Source organism: Telopea speciosissima, chromosome 8 (genome assembly GCF_018873765.1).
Source record: "Telopea speciosissima isolate NSW1024214 ecotype Mountain lineage chromosome 8, Tspe_v1, whole genome shotgun sequence".
NCBI classification, from domain to species: domain Eukaryota; kingdom Viridiplantae; phylum Streptophyta; class Magnoliopsida; order Proteales; family Proteaceae; genus Telopea; species Telopea speciosissima.
The window spans coordinates 49,059,607-49,077,524 of NC_057923.1; the positions used below are offsets into that span (position 1 = coordinate 49,059,607).

The 17,918-nt window shown below is 41.2% G+C and overlaps 1 protein-coding gene and 2 long non-coding RNA genes across 3 annotated transcripts in view; 1 reads left to right on the forward strand and 2 right to left on the reverse strand.

Moving 5' to 3' along the window:
- LOC122671272 (dehydrodolichyl diphosphate synthase 2-like) overlaps window positions 1-17,918 on the reverse strand; it is a 26,282-nt gene continuing 8,364 nt past the window's right edge. The window contains exon 3 of the mRNA XM_043868402.1: window positions 1-709. Within this exon, the coding sequence (XP_043724337.1) occupies window positions 262-709 (448 nt within the window). The 3' untranslated portion in view covers window positions 1-261. The remainder of the gene's footprint in view (window positions 710-17,918) is intronic.
- LOC122671274 lies at window positions 4,531-16,315 on the reverse strand. The gene is made up of 3 exons (XR_006334326.1): window positions 16,306-16,315; window positions 14,464-14,467; window positions 4,531-4,649 (listed from the first exon to the last, which is right to left on the reverse strand). It is a non-coding gene; the product is annotated as an uncharacterized LOC122671274 (long non-coding RNA).
- Window positions 17,188-17,918, forward strand: part of LOC122671273 — a 14,087-nt gene continuing 13,356 nt past the window's right edge. Inside the window, exon 1 of the long non-coding RNA XR_006334325.1 lies at window positions 17,188-17,197. This is a non-coding gene — a long non-coding RNA (uncharacterized LOC122671273). The remainder of the gene's footprint in view (window positions 17,198-17,918) is intronic.

The following is a 17,918-nucleotide window of genomic DNA, read 5'->3' on the forward strand; positions in this document are numbered from 1 at the left end:
CAATTATGATTAAGCATCTTGTAAATAGATTGCTATTCCACATTTGGAAAATTCCCAACTACAGTTTAAATTAAAGCAGGCACTTTAAAAACAGAAATGGAGGTCCTCCATTCTGCGAAGTGCAAGGACCGTGGTTCAGCTACCAGAAAGCTTTACAAGGTACACCGTTATTTATGCTTACAACATGAATGATGAAGACCATTGTGAGTACATCTTGGGCTTTCGGGTTCCACATTCCTTCTCATATGTTATACATGTGACTTATGAATCACGCCCTCCATAACGTCTTCGCCTTTGCTGATATGAACTTACTGCATCTACAAATTCAGCTTTTCCAAAATCAGGCCAGAGTGGTTGTACAAAGACAAGTTCAGTATAGGCCAGCTGCCATAGCAAGAAGTTGCTGACCCTTTGTTCGCCACTAGTACGGATAAGTAGATCAGGGTGGGGAAAATCGGTGCAGTTTGTTTCTAATTCTTGTTCGATTAGAGCTTCACTGATGTCATTTGGTTGGATGAGACCATTATTTACTTTGTCAGCAATGCTTCTACATGCTTGAACTATGTCGTACTGCCCACTATAGCTGACTGCAATAATCAGTTGGAATCGTGAGTTGTTCCTTGTGACCTCCTCAGCTTCAATTATCAGTTTCTGCAGGGACACTGGGAGCTTCGTGGAATCACCAATTACAGATATTCGAATATTTTCTCTGCCACAAACAAACAGGATCTTAGCATATAAACTCTTTCAGAGGGACCTAGGGATTTGGGAAAAAAATAACAATGATGATGATGATGAACAATGTCTAAAGCCCATACAAAAGGCAGTCAATCAGACAGGCCAACTCAGGTACCAGAAACTATTGGTAGTGTGATCGGGTTCACAATCAGACAGGCCAACCCAGGTACTAGAAACTATTGGTAGTGTGATCAGGTTCACAACCAAGAAACTATGTTGTAATATGGGATATAAGGGTAGAATTGTCCTAGGGATTTTATGTTGTGTTGCCCTAGGGGCATTACTGTCTTTGTACTCCCATTCTTATTATTATTATAAATAAAGGTGTGTTGATTCCCAAAGTCATCATGGTGTCAGAGCAAGAAGAATCGACCTAGGGATTACTGCCGCTCTCTCCCCTCTTCCTCTTTCTCTTTTTTCGCTCTTTTTCCTTAGCACCGCCACCACCTACCACCACCATCGGCCCTCCATCTCATCACCGCCGTCACCTCCCTTGCAACTCCCTCTCTCTTGGTTTCCCTTCTAGCGTCACTGAGAGGCAGGGAGCCGCGACTCCCTTTCTCTGCCACCCCTCGGTGGTATTTTCTCTCACCACCGAGGGTTTTACCCTCTTTATCGTTTGTCCCCAGCCCTTCTACATGACGGCTTTCCCACTTTCCCTGTGTGCGTCGTCCGGTTGGATGGTAGCAATTATTTGATGTGGTCCAAAACATGTTATCTCAACATCAACTCCCGCGGGTTTGTGGGTTATCTCACTGGCATGAAAGAGAAACCCCTCATTGCAGGTCCTGAGCAAGACAAGTGGAGTTCTTCCAACTCCCTAGTGATGTCTTATCTGCTTTCCAGTATGACACCACAACTTGCTCGTGGTTATCTTTTGCTAGACATTGCTGCAAAAATTTGGAAGGTTGCTCAAGAGACTTATTCTCAGGTTGGGAATGATGCCCAGGTCTATGAATTAAGGAAGAAGCTTCATGAGACCAAGTAGAAAGAACTCAGCCTTTCGCACTATTCTCTGAGTTGCGCAACCTGTGGTAGGAGTTAGATTTTATGACAATTTCCAAGTCTCTACACCTGAAGATGTGATCAAGTTCAAGAAAAGAGAAGATAAATTCAGGGTGTACGATTTCCTTGTTGGGCTTAATGTAGAGTATGATCAGCTACGTGCACAAGTTCTTAGTAGGGATCCTTTCCCAACTCTAGAACAAGCTTATTCACTGATTCAACTTGAAGACAGCCATCGCAATGCTATGCTGCCCCCTTCTTACCAGGACAGATCGGCTCTTCTATCTGGTTCTCCTGTGCAATCCAAAAGTGGTTTTTCTCGCCCTTCTACCAGGGGTCGTGATCGTGGGAAACCTTCAACACATCATACTGAGACCATTGTACCTGATGCTCCTATGGGTGTTGCACCTTCCCCTCCTCCGAATGAGCTTACCAAGCTTTTGCGCCATTTGGTCACCAAGTTGGACTCCACCAGTTCTGCCAATTCTGCTTCTGCTTCCGCTTCTATTTCCACCTTGGTACCTTCGGACTTTACTACTCCAGGTATCTCCTTTGCTGGTCTTTGTACCTCTACCCTTTCCAATTCCTGGATCCTTGACTCCGGTGCCTCCGACCACATGACTAGTAAGGCAAATTTTTTCTCTACATATTCCCCTTGTTCTGGTAAGAATAAAGTTCGCATTGCTGATGGTTCCCATTCCTCTATTTCTGGGAAGGGGTCCATCACATGCTCTCCCACCTTGTCATTAAATTCTGCTTTACATGTTCCTAATTTTACTACCAACCTTTAATCCCATTCCTGGGCGATTCCTCCCATTTCTCCCTATAATCCTAATGGGAAGAAGGTCAACTTTATATACAAGTAATTGGTAGTTTGGGTCTGATTATGTCCTTTGTTCCTCTTTGTGTGGTGGTTTCCCTGCAGCTTGATTAGGCTATAGGTTAGTCCGTTGTTTTGTTGTGGAGATTTCTCCTTATATTCTTACTTGTTCTTTGTCCTTTTATATTTTGGGGGGAAAGATTCTCTGTGCGTAATATATTTTTCATTCATCCAAAAAAAAAAAAATTACTACCATCCTTCTCTATTAGTCGTCTCACATTTGATCTTAATTGTAAGGTGACTTTTTCCCCTCTCACTGTCTTTCTCAGGATCTAGTAACAAGGGAAACGATTGGATCTGGTAAAGCTGATGGTGGTCTCTATTTGCTTGATGTTGCTCCTTCTCCTCTTCGCCACACTCATCCCACTGTTGCTGATTCTGCTGTTCCATCTGAGTCATTACTTTGGCATCGTCGTTTAGGACACCCTCATGTGGGTACTTTAATCAAAACATTTCCTAAGTAATTTTTTGGTTGTAATCTTAAGGATGTTTTTTGTGATGCTTGCATTTTATTGCAAACTCGTTCTTCTTACTCTAGTTTGAATTCTCAAAGTACTTCACCCTATATGTTAATTCATCGGGATGTGTGGGGCCCTGCCCGCTGTTCTTCTCTTTCTGGTTATAAATGGTTTGTTTCTTTTATTGATTGACATTCTCGTTGCACTTGGCTTTATTTGATGCATCATAAAAAAAAAGGGAAATTTACACATACCACCCCTGAGGTTTGACGAAAGGATATTTTCACCCCTCAGTTTTGGAAAATTCTGCGTACCCCCCTAAGGTTTGCAAACAGTAACAAATAAGCCCATTTCGTCAGTTCATGACTAACACTGTTAAAAATTAGACTTGAATTGACGGAATTACCCTTCTAAGAAGAACCCAAAAAAAAAAAAAACCTTGCAACTCATCTTCCCCAATCGATTTTGGGGAAGATGAGTTGCAACCATCCCAACGCCCCATTGATTTTGATTTTTAAACGTTTGCCACTCAATCACTCCTCTTTGCCTGAGCCAAATCATTAGCATCTTCACCATCACTCTCTGCTCCACCCTCATCACCATCTCCCTCAAGATCCTCACAATCAAACCCTAACCCTAAACTCTGTTCACCTGTAATGGGGCAATCTGTCGACCAGATGTTGAGTGAGATGGGGCAATCTGTTGGACTATCTCAACAAGAAGAAGGCCTGGGCATGATCGAACACCTTCGCCATCTCGATCTCTCTAATAATTCCTTCAATGGAACTCCACCCGCCTTGTTGTTCAACACTTCTGAGCTTCAATCACTCGCTCTCTCCAACAACGTCATCTCTGGTTCGTTGCCGGAGTATGTCGGTGGGCTCAATAGCCTCGAATTTCTTATGCCTGAGGCTCGCCGGCTCTATTCTTGGCCTCTATCTCTGACTTTATGTGTTTCTCCAACTCTATCAACTATAAGACAGAATCAACAATGAAAAAGGAAGGGCATCCAAATCAATCTAAAGCAATGAAAAGTTGCAGATCTAATTAGGGTAAATAAAATATTCAATCTACTGCAATAAAATGTATAACTTGGGCAAAGGATACAGGGAGCAAACTCGGCTCCATGGCCAAGGCGAAGTAGCTTGGGCAGTTTTCTTTTCAACCCAAAAATCTTCAGAACTCAAATTGGTGTTAAGGTATGTTAAGCTATTCAGAGACGTTGCAAAGCGATCAGAATCCAACAACTAAGACCTTACTTTTCCTAAAGGTTTGGGTTCTAATCGGGTTTCTCGAACTGCAAACACATTCTCCGAGTTGTCCAGTTGCAGACGGGGAGAATCGAGTTGGGAATTTGAAGAAACCGCATGGACCTTAGGGAGAGAAGAATCAACCGAATCAAACAAAACGGTTACAAAGATTATTACAGATTGCAAAAGCAACAGACTATGTTACTCATTAGCTCTGCTTCTTCTTTTGCAGCCCTTGAAGTTGTTCTCTCTGCAAGCAATCTTCCTCTCAAACACTCTACAGTCCTCAAACCATCATCTCCTTCAACACTTTTTTCCCTGAGAAGAAAACCCACAACAGAGCCGAAAAGAAGTTGTAACCGTTCAATCGGATAGAGAGAAATAGAGAAACAGAGATTGCACAGAGAGAGAGGAGGGATGGGGCCTGGCCGCCTTGGGGGTTCAGTTTAATCGTTGCTTTATTTCTTCTTGAAAAAGATAGGAAGCTGTGGTCTGTAGGATGTGCACATGAAGATAGCTAGAAGAAAAGGTTCAGGGAACCTCTAAACTGATGCATCTATTGATGGTGCAGAGTGGTGAGTTAGAGGTGGAAGTGGCAGTTTTGGTCTTTCTTTGCCATGGATTGACAACTAATGCCTTATTCAGAGTTCAGACCGACATAGTGGTGTTCCGATACCTGCAACTCATCTTCCCCAATCGATTTTGGGAAAGATGAGTTGCAGGTTTTTTTTTTTTTTTTTTTTTTGGTTTCTTCTTATAAGGGCAATTCCGTCAGTTCAAGTCTAATTTTTAACAGTGTTAGTCATGAACTGACGGAATGGGCTTATTTGTTACCGTTTGCAAACCTCAGGGGGGTACGCAAAATTTTCCAAAACTGGGGGGTGAAAATATCCTTTCGTCAAACCTCAAGGGTGGTATGTGTAAATTTCCCTTAAAAAAATTAGGTTTTTCAATGTTTTAAATCTTTTCATTCTTTAGTTCGTATCCAATATAATACTCAAATCAAAATTCTCCACAGTGATAATGGTAGAGAATATTTTGATGGGCATTTCAGGCATATCTTACTTCTCAGGGCATTCTCCACCAAACCAGCTACATAAACACACCTGCTCATAATGGGGTGGCTGAACGCAAGAACTGCCACCTATTAGAGGTTGCTCGTTCTCTCCTATTTGAAATGAATGTCCCATCCCATTTTTGGAGTAGGTTGTTATGACAGCTGCCTACTTTATCAACCGAATGCCTACCTGAGTTCTCTAGTTTCGCTCTCCCATTCAGGTTCTTCAAGCTTCCACCTCCTTTATTATTCCTATCTCTTCAATATCTTCACTTTCCATGGTTTTGGGATTTCTTCCACACCATTCCCTTCTTCACCTGCTTCAGCTAGGTGGACTAGAGCTTCTGGTCAATGTTTAGGACATTTCCTTTAAAGTTCTTTTAAGTAGTAGTCTAAGTAGTGTGTGTTTGTTATGCCCAGAATCATCAGCACCCCAGTAAGTTGGAACCTCAAAGTTTGAAATGCAATTTTGTTGGGTACTCTCCTACACAAAAGGGCTACCGCTGCTATCATCCACCTTCCTGCCGTATGCATGTGACCATGGATGTTGTTTTTAATAAAGTTGTTCCTTATTATGATGTGGCATCCCGTCAAGGGGGTGATCTGGTTAGTGCTGATATGCCTGATATGCATGTGTCTTCTCTTCTCATGCCTTTGGTTAGGGGGAGTCTTCCCTTCCCATTCAAAGGGAAACTCAATCTGCTGTTATTCCACCTATTATTCAGACCTACACTCATCAACGTTCTCGTTGTGGAATGCAAATAGACACTACTACAGCTGCTCCAGATCCACCGGTTCCTCCTAGATTGGATCCATCACCTCCAGGTAATATTTCTTCTCCATCACCATCTCCCATTATTTCAGATCCATCTTTAGATTTGCCCATGACCTTTATATCATGCCTTTGTTACTTCTCTGTCCTCTGTTTCCCTTCCTAAAAACTGGCATGAGGCTCTTCAAGATCCTAAATGGAAGGCAGCAACAATGGAGGAGATGCAAGCCCTTGAGAAAAATGGCACCTGGGACTTAGTAGTTCTTCCTCCCCAGAAGAAAACAGCCAATTGCAAGTGGGTGTTGGCTATCAAACAGAATTCAGACGGTATTGTGGATAGATACAAAGCCAGATTGGTTGCCAAGGGATTTACCCAAACCTATGGTCTTGACTATCAAGAAACCTTTGCTCATGTTGCAAAGATGAACACGATACGGGTGATCTTGTCATGTGCAGTCAATCTTGGTTGGGAGCTGCAATAGTTAGATGTGAAGAATGTTTTTCTTCATTGGGAAGTTAGAATAAGAAATCTATTTGGATATTCCTCTTGGATTTGCCACTCAGGAAACTCATGGGAATGTGTGCAAGCTCAAACGTACCATGTATTGTCTAAAACAGTCTCCCAGAGCTTGGTTCGGTAGATTTCACAATGTTATGGTTAAATTTAGGTACACCCAGAGTAATGCTTATCACACCCTTTTTATCAAGAAATCTGGAACCAAGATTGATATTCTCATTGTTTAAGTGGATGATATAGTGGTCACGGGCAGTGACACTGAAGAAATTGCAAGATTGAAAATACATCTTGGAAAGGAGTTTGAAATGAAGGATCTTGGCCCATTAAGATATTTTCTTGGAATTGAGGTTGCCCACTCTACCAAAGGGGTGGGTCTTTCTCAGCGGAAATACACCTTGGATTTATTATCGGAGACTGGCAAGTTAGGGTGTAAGCCAGCCAAAACCCCTCTTGAAGCTAATGCTTGTCTCTCTAGTAAAACAAGTGACCCTGTGAGCAAAGGAAAATATCAGAGGTTGGTTGGGAATCTGATTTACCTTTTCCATACTCGGCAAGATATTGCATTTGAAGTCAGCATGGTGAGTCAGTACATGCATGACCCCTATACTTCTCATTGGGATGTTGTGATACATATCCTTCAATATTTGAAGGCTGCTCCAGGAAAAGGAATTTTATTCTCTCCCCATGATCATCTGCGAGCGGAGGCTCTTACTGACTCTGATTGGGCTAGTTCTCCTAATGATCGTCTGTCCACTTCAGGTAACTGCACTCTTGTTGGAGGTAATTTGGTCACCTGGAGAAACAAGAAACAGACTGTTGTTACACGCTCTAGTACTAAAGTTGAGTTTCGTGCAATGTCCTATGGCATTTGTGAATTGATGTGGCTCCAAGGATTATTAAAAGACTTAGCTCTTCCTACTTCATTACCTATGCTGCTATACTGTGACAACAAGACTGCCATTAGCATTGCCCATAACCCTGTTCAGCATGACCGTAACAAACATGTGGAGATTGATCGTCATTTCATCAAAGAGAAGCTCAAACAGGGGCTGATTTGCATTCCCTTCGTCAAGTCCGGTGACCAGTTGGCCGATATCTTCACAAAGGGGTTTAGTAGTAAAGTGTTTTGTCCTCTTGTATGCAAGTTGGGCATTTGTGAATGTGTGATATCCATGCTCCAACTTGAGGGGGAATATTGTAATATGGAATATAAGGGTAGAACTGTCCTAGGTATTTTATGGTGTGTTGCCCTAGGGGCATTACTGTCTTTGTAATCCCATTCTTATTATTATAAATAAAGGTGTGATGTGTCTCATAGACACAAGTCACAATTCCCAAAGTCATCACTCTGTCAAACCTGGAGCAGCCTCACTACCCACCCAGTTGAACCCTCAAACTGCTTGACCACTCTAAGTCAAGAATAACCAGCATGATCCATGCACTACCTCCAAAAACTAGAAGAAAATCAAGAACTTTGTTCTATAAAAGGGAGAAGTAAGCGTGAACAAAAGTTTTTCTTGTTCATAATTGCATATACATTGACAAAACCTGTTCTCTTTTTTTTTTTTTTTTTTTTTTTTTTGGGGGGGGGGGGGGGGAAGGGGGTCAGTACTAGACGAAAACATAACTGGATGGTGAGTAGTGAGAAGAGAAACCCTGATGAGAAGCACTTTGACAAGATATAATATATTCTACCCATGGTTCAAGGTCTCGGTTTCGGACCTGGTTTCGACCAGGCAGAAAACCGAGTTGGGGCGAGATCTCAGCAAGTTGCTGCTTTTTTTTTTTTAACTCAAAGTCAGGTTTCGGTGGGTTTTTTACCTAGTTAGGTCATGAAACCTGATATACAGCCTATTTTGGGCCATTTAAACACAATGGCACTATCAGATTTGAAATATCATAGTCCAAATAGGAGTTTGACTTTGGAGTTTGGACCCTAAGTTGGTAGGCTATGATTTACTAATAGGCCCTATTCTACACATAATTTAGTAATAGAAAGCATACAACTAATGTAAAATACAGAGATAATACCGAGATCTCGCCGAAATAATACCGAGGTCTCGAGTCGATGCTGTTTCCTAACTCATCCTCTGTCTCGTCTCAGACTTTCAAAACACCGAGATATCTCGGCGAGACCTCATTCCATGATTCTACCACCAGATTTCATCCCACCACAATTGCTGGACGGAATGAAGGATCTCAATGGCATTTAGTAAATACAATAGGTATAATGAATCTATATTGAACCTGTAGTTTATTGGTGAAAACATTTCTAAGCACAGTCATCAGAGTTGCACAGGAATGGAGAGTCAAACCATACCTCACTCATTCGACTTCACTCTTTGACTTGCTCTGATTGACAAAACCATTCAAAATAATTGGTTAGATAGTTTTCATGAGCACTGAGAAACAGAAAAACCCCAAACCTCTAGAACATCAAGGTCCTACAGCTGGGCTCAAGCAAGCCCTTGAAAGTTGTGCTTGCACGATGTGGTTCAGGCTTCAAGAAGCAAGTAAGTGCTGGAACCACACTTTACGGCTAGGATCAAATAGAACTTGAAATGGATGCATTGAGGAAAAAAATCAATAAGTTGCAAAAAAATATATATCAGACTAGACTAATTTTCAGTTCGAGAATGCAGTATGATCAGGCCTTTCTAATGATACTAGAATCTTTGAGATCAGAGGTCTGACTATAGATGAATCCCTGTAGAATATAGAATACAGAAAACTACGGGAGGAATATCAGATATGACTTGTAAATAGATGGAAGAAAAGAGAGAAGTAAAGAACTAAACTGGAGGAAGAAAATACACTTGTTGGCCAGCAGGAATTATCACCAGTCCATGCAACAGTAGCCCAACAGTTCTTTAAAAAAAAATTATTAGCAACTATAAAATTAATGGGGGGTTTACATCATATATATTAACTCTTTAAAATATAGAGTATGAATCTTAAAGGGATTCCTAATCAAACTCTTAATCTGAAATAAAATATTCAGGCAATATATAGGAAAGTCGTTTGAGGTGGCATGGCCATGTACAACGGAGGCCGTCAGATGCTCCAGTACGGAGGAGTGATTTGATTATTGAAGGAGATAAAAGAGCCAGGGGCAGACCTAAAATGACTCTGGGAGAAGTGGTGAGGATAGACATGCATAGTTTAGGCCTTGTATTCTGTATGGCTTTGAATGGAGCCAATTGGAGGATAAGGATCCATATAGCCAACCCCATTTAGTTGGGATAAGGCTGAGTTGTTGGTGTATAAATATACGGGACTTAAACCAACCTGTCACTACCTATAAAACTCCTAAACCATCCAAACTCTATTAGTAAATGACTAAACAAATCAAAGAACCAGTACCTATTGACAGCTTAAGAAAAACCCAATTAAAAATTCCGCAAATTACAGGTATAACCCCCAAAATCCTAAAGAATATTCAATAAACTACCCCTAGGACTGTCACCAGCCCTACATCACTCCCACTTCTCAGTTACCACTCTTATGAGTACTTCACCAGCCTATTCTCCAAATGGCTCAACATTTGTCACACATTTCACCTCTCCATCACCCATGAGTATGTCTTCAGAGGTCCCCCCCCCCTCCTCCCCACTTTCAACAGCTTCAGCTCTAATCAATAAGAGATTAATTCAGTTGTCACTTATCATGAACTCCTTTGAATCCTCTTTAAATGGAGATCCAGTCCCACCATTTTAGTAACTTCATGAAATTTAGCAGAAAGTTCATCAGAGAACTAACTTATACATCATCGTAATATCAATGTCCATTTCCTTCCACAATGACATTTGACATACCCATCATCGGAAACATCATCACAGACGCAGGTGATTGCATAGACAGGCCCGCCGTGTCAAAATTAAAATCAGTGTCAAGGTCACATATTCACATTCATGGTGTCCAACATAGGTAGATTTGATGAAATCGGAATGCCTTAGGATCATCAGAGAAGATTGAGAACTGCTATCACATAATAAGTACTATTTTCGTTCCTGGCATTCATCAAGAAGTTGGCCATGGTGCTCATCTCTCATTTGAACAATATATGGCATAGGAATGTCAGCCTCAGATACATATTTCAGACATTTATAGAATTACAGAATATAAAAACACAAGCACTGCATATTATGACGACAGATTCTCTAGATGCTATTTTGGTAGCCTATTAGAGAAAACCACTGATCAATTGTTAGCTGCCCACATACATGATCTGCCATATATGCTAGACGGATGTCAAACCCCAAAGGTATGGAATGGATAGAAGTGTAGACTCTTTAAGAACAGGGTCCATATTATTGTTAAATCTATATACATCTCCTTTTACTCTTTTCATCCACCTTTTAATGCTACCAAGAAGATCTGGTTATAACATTATCACAAGATCATGTTCTTCTTCTAGATAGTTGTGCTAGATAGAATCTTAACCAAGGTTTAAAGTATCGGTATCGGGTATCGTATCGGTCGGGCGATTTTAAGAGACGTATCGTATCGTATCAAAGATACATATCATATCGTATCATACCGGAGATACGTATCGATTGGTGCAGAAACACATGAAAATGATCAAAATACACATGGAAATACATTTTTGACGCAAAAAACAATATAAACAAGCAATATATGTCATATATCATGCATATACACTAAGAATTGTGAATAATGTATAACCAGACAAGTGTGGCACTTCTAAATTGTTATAAAAGATGAGATTTCTTACATGCAGAGTCACTCTATTGCCATGAAGAATGTCGGGGTGGATCAAACTCATGTCTGTAAGGGTTTTCAAGAATAAGAGCAACTAGGATGATGTCGTGTACTGACCGAATATAAGCACAATACTGACCCTTAAGGAAGCCATTTTCGGTTTTGGGTGAAAAATGTTGCAAATGTATACAAAGCATACATCTAATAGTTAGTTGAACCTATTCTCCTTGAATCATAGCAAAAAAAAAACTAGAATGCAAGATTTGAAGCAAAAGATCAAGTTTTTTGAAAAAAAAACCTACCTTTTCCCTTTCAAGTGTTGAGTATGTCTTGTATTCCAAGGATTCGAGTGCTATGTGGATCCAACCCGACCCGACATATTTTGTGGCGCGACCTGAAGGGAGAAAAAGTTGAGATTTAGTTTGTGACACAAAGGGGCCCAACCCGTAGCAAGTAAACCAATCTCTTTGGGGGGGGTTCAGGGGCATGCCCCTAGAAAAAAATTTGGGGGTTCTGGTTCGTGTTTAGTGTAAAATATGAAAAAAGGCATGTGTATCGATATGTATCGACCGATACATATCAATACATACCGATACATACCGATACATTTAAAAAAATAACAAAAAAATGAAAACAGTACGTATCGGCTGTATCAATATGTATCGACCGTATCATATCGTATCATATCAACATGTATCGGTCGATACATATCAATACAGTCGATACATTGGTTTTTTTAAAAAATAGATACATATCGGTATGTATCGTATCGACACTGACCGGTACCGAGACGTATCGGCCGATACGGTACGATACGCACCGATACTTTAAACCCTGATCTTAACTATCGAAGAACCAAAGGGCAGTATATTATGAAGATCGGTGAGCTTGAAAAATAGAAATTCAGTGGCTAACTTACCGTCCTCATGCTGCAGAGGTATCGCAAGATTTTACCTGGAATTCTGAAATTAGATGGGTTATGAAAAGCGCTGTTGAGGGGGGCTAAAACAGGTTGCACCTTGTGGAAGATCTTAATGCAACAACCTGTTTGGTCTCTGTGGCTCCAACGCTACCATAGGCTTTTGAGAATTATATTGAACCAGCTTACCTAGAATCCATAGAATTAAAGAGTTTATATATTTCTGGCCTTCAAAGAGCAATGCTTTTAGGGGAGTTGTTAATTTAGTCATTTTGATTGCAGAGGGAAATGGCCATTGTATAACATGTTTAGCCTTTGTTGATAAAGCTTCCCTCCCCCCCCCCCCCCAAACCCTTCCTTTTTTCTGGTAAGTAATCAATTTTATTAGGACAACAACAAGGCCTAATAACCAAGCACACTAAAGGAATTACATCATTGGATAAGGCCCCAAATACAAGGATTGTCTATACACCCTGCCCTTGTCAGGTCATCAGCTAAAGAGTTAACAGACTTCACCCTCCACGAAAAGATAAAGTTCCCCCTTACTGCCATATTCCTTGCCCTCTTGAAGAGAAATATAACTCCAAGGATCATTGCAATGAGCCTGAAACCAATGGATCACAAATGAAGAATTATCTTCCACTATGATACCCATCCATAAAGTGAATGCTTTAAATACCTAGGGTCAACCTTTAACAAAGAAGGTGATATAGAAGATGATGTTTCCCATAGAATTAAAGTAGGATGGTTGAAATGGAGAGGAGCATCAGGAGTTTTATGTGACAAACGTATGCCTATTAAGCTTAAGGGGAAATTCTACAGGACAGTAATAAGACCAACGATGATTTATGGGGCGGAATGTTGGGCAGTTAAGAAGAGTCATATAGATAAGATGAGTGTAGCGGAGATGAGGATGCTGAGGAGGATGTGCGGCAAGACCAGGAGAGATAGAGTAAGGAATGTTTGTATTAGAACCGAATTGGGAGTTGCACCAATCCAGGACAAACTTCGGGAGAGCCGCTTGAGATGGTTTGGTCATGTACAAAGGAGACCCATCGATGCACCAGTAAGAAAGAGTGACCAAATTCAATTGGAAGGAACTAAAAGAGGTAGGGGCAGACCTAAAATGACTATTGGAGAAGTGGTAAGAAAGGATATGCATATGGTAGGGCTAGATCCTAGTATGACCGCGGATAGAGTTGTTTGGAGGTCAAGGACCAGTGTAGCCGATCCCGCGTAGGGGGATGTTCCTGGGATGCTGCTTTGACTAATGCTTAAACCCCCTCTTTTTTTTTTTTTTTTTTTTTTTTTTTTTTTGCCCTTTCGGATCCATGTAGCCGACCCCATTTAGTTGGGATAAGGTTATGGTTGTTGTTGTTGTTGTTGTATGATACCCATCCAATTATGTGACGGAGCTAGCTCCATACCTTTGATAATTTCCTTTAACTCTACCGTGATGGAATATGTAATTCCAATAGGATCATCACCTCACCATCATGGTTTCTAAAAATACCTCTGCTACATGCTGGACCCGGATTTTTTAATGATCTACCATATGTGTTTAGCTTGATGATGTTAGTAGGCAGAGGAATCCAATCATGCTGAATGGGGAGACAAACAAGAGAAGAAGAGACAATAAGATCCCCGTGTCTTGAGAAGTAAATCAAGTAATCAACAGAATCCCACTAAAAGCATCCACTGTCACAGACCATCTAGTTGTCCTCGAACCTCCTTGTTGGACCTCTCCCAACCCCTAAACATCCTGTTCTTTCTCTCTTCTCAAATAGTCCAGATAGCAGCCAAGAAGACAGACCTCAAAATAAGCTTTCTCCTCTTTGGAAGGCGAATAGATTGCCAAAACTCCATAGTTTCTTGGACACCCTGAGGGTGATTCCAGTTCAAACCAAATAGAGACACAAAATGGCCTGAGACAGATTGAGAGAAAAGCACATAAAGTAAAAAAGATGACCCAAAGATTTCCCATTCAGCACACAGAGGAGGTAAACAAGGAAAATACAACTTCATGTCACTCTCATCTGCAACCTATCACAAGTATTTGTTAGAGTTTATATGTTGTAGGGATACTTTAGGAACTAGTTAGTTAACTAGTTGCCTTATATTGTATTTTTCTGTTTCACCTTTTACCTCCCTAGGGAGGTGTATGTAATTTCTTTTATCTCATTAGTGAAGTAATATAGATGTGGTGGAGACTATACTCCAACAGTCCAACACACAATATTACACCATATTCTTCTTCTTCTTCTTCTTCTTCTTCTTCTTCTTCTTCTTCAACCTTCCACCTCCATCTCTCTCCTTGTTCTCTTACATTCCTTAACTTCCAACTTGGTATCAGAGCACACTTTGTTGGTTTGAGAGTCGAGTTACTTTCTCGTTCCCTTTCTTTCCTCTCTTTGGAACCCTAGGTTACAAAGGGGTTCCAAGGAAGGAACTATTATGTGAAATGTTTGAAGAAATCTTGCAAGGAGCATGAATGAAGACCATGGAGACACCAAAAGAGGGTCTTATTTGAAGAAATAGGCACTTTGAGCTTGAATCAAGCAAACCCAGCTAAGCACCAAGTCACCGCCAGTTCTGGAATGATATTCTTCTTTCTCCCTCGTTTGAGATCTGTTGGAATTGACACCAGGTTCCTTAGAGTCTCCTTTCAAGCCTACATAGGCTCAGTTGATGATATCTAGCCATCTCTTTCTGCAACTCAGAACTAGACTGCACAAACAAGGAGGCAGAACAGGGTACCGCCAGCTGTGCATTTCAGTTCCAGTATTTTTCTCATTTGGGATCCATTGGAGGTGGGTCCAAGCTCTTTTGGATCGCCCAAGGGTGTGTTTGAACCCTCCCATAGTCTCGTTCCATGTTGCTAAGAGTTGCTGCTCCACAACTCCACTCTCTCTTGGCTTTTATGGTGCCGCCAGCCTCTATTTCAGTCATTTTTTTTTATAAAGGTGGTCTGTGACGCCTTCTGTTGTTTGGTTTTGATGAGTTATGTTGTTCGAGCTTCTCATGTTGCTGTATGATGCCCTTATTGTCTATGTTGATGACATTATAGTGACTGGAAATGACAGAGGTGAGATAGCTAGGCTGGAGTCCTACTTGGCTGAACAGTTTGAGATTAAAGATTTGGGTCCCTTGAAGTACTTCTTGGGAATTGAAGTGTCAAGGTCCAAGAAAGGAATCAACATATGTCAAAGGAAGTTTGTTCTTGATTTGATAAAAGAGACGGGGATGTTGGGCTGTAAACCAGCAAGTTCTCCTATTGAGCAGAATCACAAACTAGGAGTAGATTGTGGTCCCTCTCTTGTTGATGTAGGGAAGTACCAGAGATTAGTTGGGAAACTCATCTACCTATCTATGACTCGCCCAGATATTTCTTATGCAGTGGGAGTTGTGAGTCAGTTTATGCATGCCCCCAAGAGTGGGCACTTGGATATTGTATGTCGTATCCTTAGATACTTGAAGTCCTCCCCAGGGAAAGGACTATTGTATGCCAGACATGACCACCTAAGGATAGAGGGCTTTACAGATGCTGACTGGGCTGGATCCATCTCAGAGAAAAGGTCTACATCTGACTATTGCACATTTGTGGCTGGTAATTTGATCATATGGAGAAGCAAGAAACAACCTATTGTAGCTAGATCTAGTGCCGAGGCAGAATTTAGGGCAATGGCACATGGAGTTTGTGAACTTATATGTCTGAGACGATTGGTTCAAGAGTTGGAGTTTGATGCTGATGAAACTATGCGACTCTATTGTGATAACAAGGCAGCCATAAGCATTGCTCACAATCCGGTGCAACATGACAGAACAAAGCACATCAAAGTGGACCGGCACTTCATCAAGGAGAAGATAGACTCTAGTTTCATTTGCACCCCATTCGTGAAGACTGGTGAACAATTGGCAGACATCTTTACCAAAGGGTTTTCTTCTCTTCAGTTTGATACCCTATTATGCAAGCTGGGAATGCATGACATTTCTTCTCCAGCTTGAGGGGGAGTGTTAGAGTTTATATATTGTAGGGGTACTTTAGGAACTAGTTAGTTAACTAGTTGCCTTATATTGTATTTTTCTGTTTTACCTTTTACCTCCCTAGGGAGGTGTATGTAATTTCTTTTATCTCATTAGTGAAGTAATATAGATGTGGTGGAGACTATACTCCAACACACAACATTACACCATATTCTCTCCTTCTTCTTCTTCAACCTTCCACCTTCATCTCTCTCCTTGTTCTCTTACATTCCTTAACTTCCAACTGTATTCACCTTTTTGTGACTCACTTCCCAAGCCATAGCCTTGTACTCAGTTACTCACCACCCAGATTCCCCAAATCAATTTAAAGATAAACAAGGTTACTTTAGGAAGAGGGAAATGAGGAATGGGAATATGATTTTGAAAACTAGCCATTAGAAGTTAAAGTCCAAATACACTAATCAGACTCAGAGAAAGGGATAAAAACATTCATCCAAGCAAGTAACCAAGTCAAAGTCCCAGTCATACTCAGCTCCCATTCCAAACCATATACTCTCCAATGGTCCTGTTCTTCAGCCTAAGCAAACTATACAACCTTGGGAACCTAACAAATACAGGAATATCCCCCCACCCCCACAAAGATCCTCCAGAACCTAACTCAATTCCCATCCTCAGCATCATGTTTGATATGGTTTAAGAAGGGAGGGCGGAGCTTCCAAATACTCTTCCCAAGGACAAGTTAGGGTAATCCTATTTTCATACATACCGTACTTGATCACAAAGTGCCATAAACTTCCTGTTGAACACACAGTGCAGATGGCAGTGACTGTGTGTTGGTTGTCATTGTTGTCAACACAGTGCATGTGTGTTGTTGTGGTCAACACAATGCATCTTAGTGCATTACATGATAGAGGCAGTGGACAGTGGCACTCCAAGGCAGTGTTCATAGTGGTAGTGACATCATTACAGGGTCTTGGCAGCGTATACTGTGGTCCCATAGTGTTTGGGAGTCATCCAGGGGCATTTCTGTCATCTTTAGGTATGGACAACATTCAAGGGCATTTATGTAAGTTTACAGAGTACAAATGGCCTAGACAAGTGACAGAGAGCATCCAATAGTATGTTGGTGATTTTGTCAGTCACAAAGGTCTATGGAGTGTTGACACAGCTCACAGGGGCATTTTGGTCATTTGACAGTGACGTGACATGTTGGCAATGATGCTGGAGCATCCAGGGATTATGTGGCAGCATGAGATTGTTCATTGCAGTGTTTGGAAGCCCTGAACAGCCTTGGGTGAAGGGTTGATGCATTAAGAATGTTGATTTCATAGGTTTCGGCATTGGCAGCGTGTTCGACGGTATTTTCGGAGGGTGTAATGGCGGAACTGGGTGGAGCATTCTACATGAATATTTTAGTTCGTCAAGTCCTCTTCAAAACGCAACTGGAATCGCACAATTCTGAGTTCGGACGGCGAAGTTACATCGATTCCCGTTTGGTCACCTAAAATAAAGGACATTTTAGTCAATCTGAATTGTTTTTGGGTTCCCTGAGAAAATCAATATGGATTTTGCTGATGTGGCCAATTTTGATTGGTAGTGCTCATCGTCACGGACAC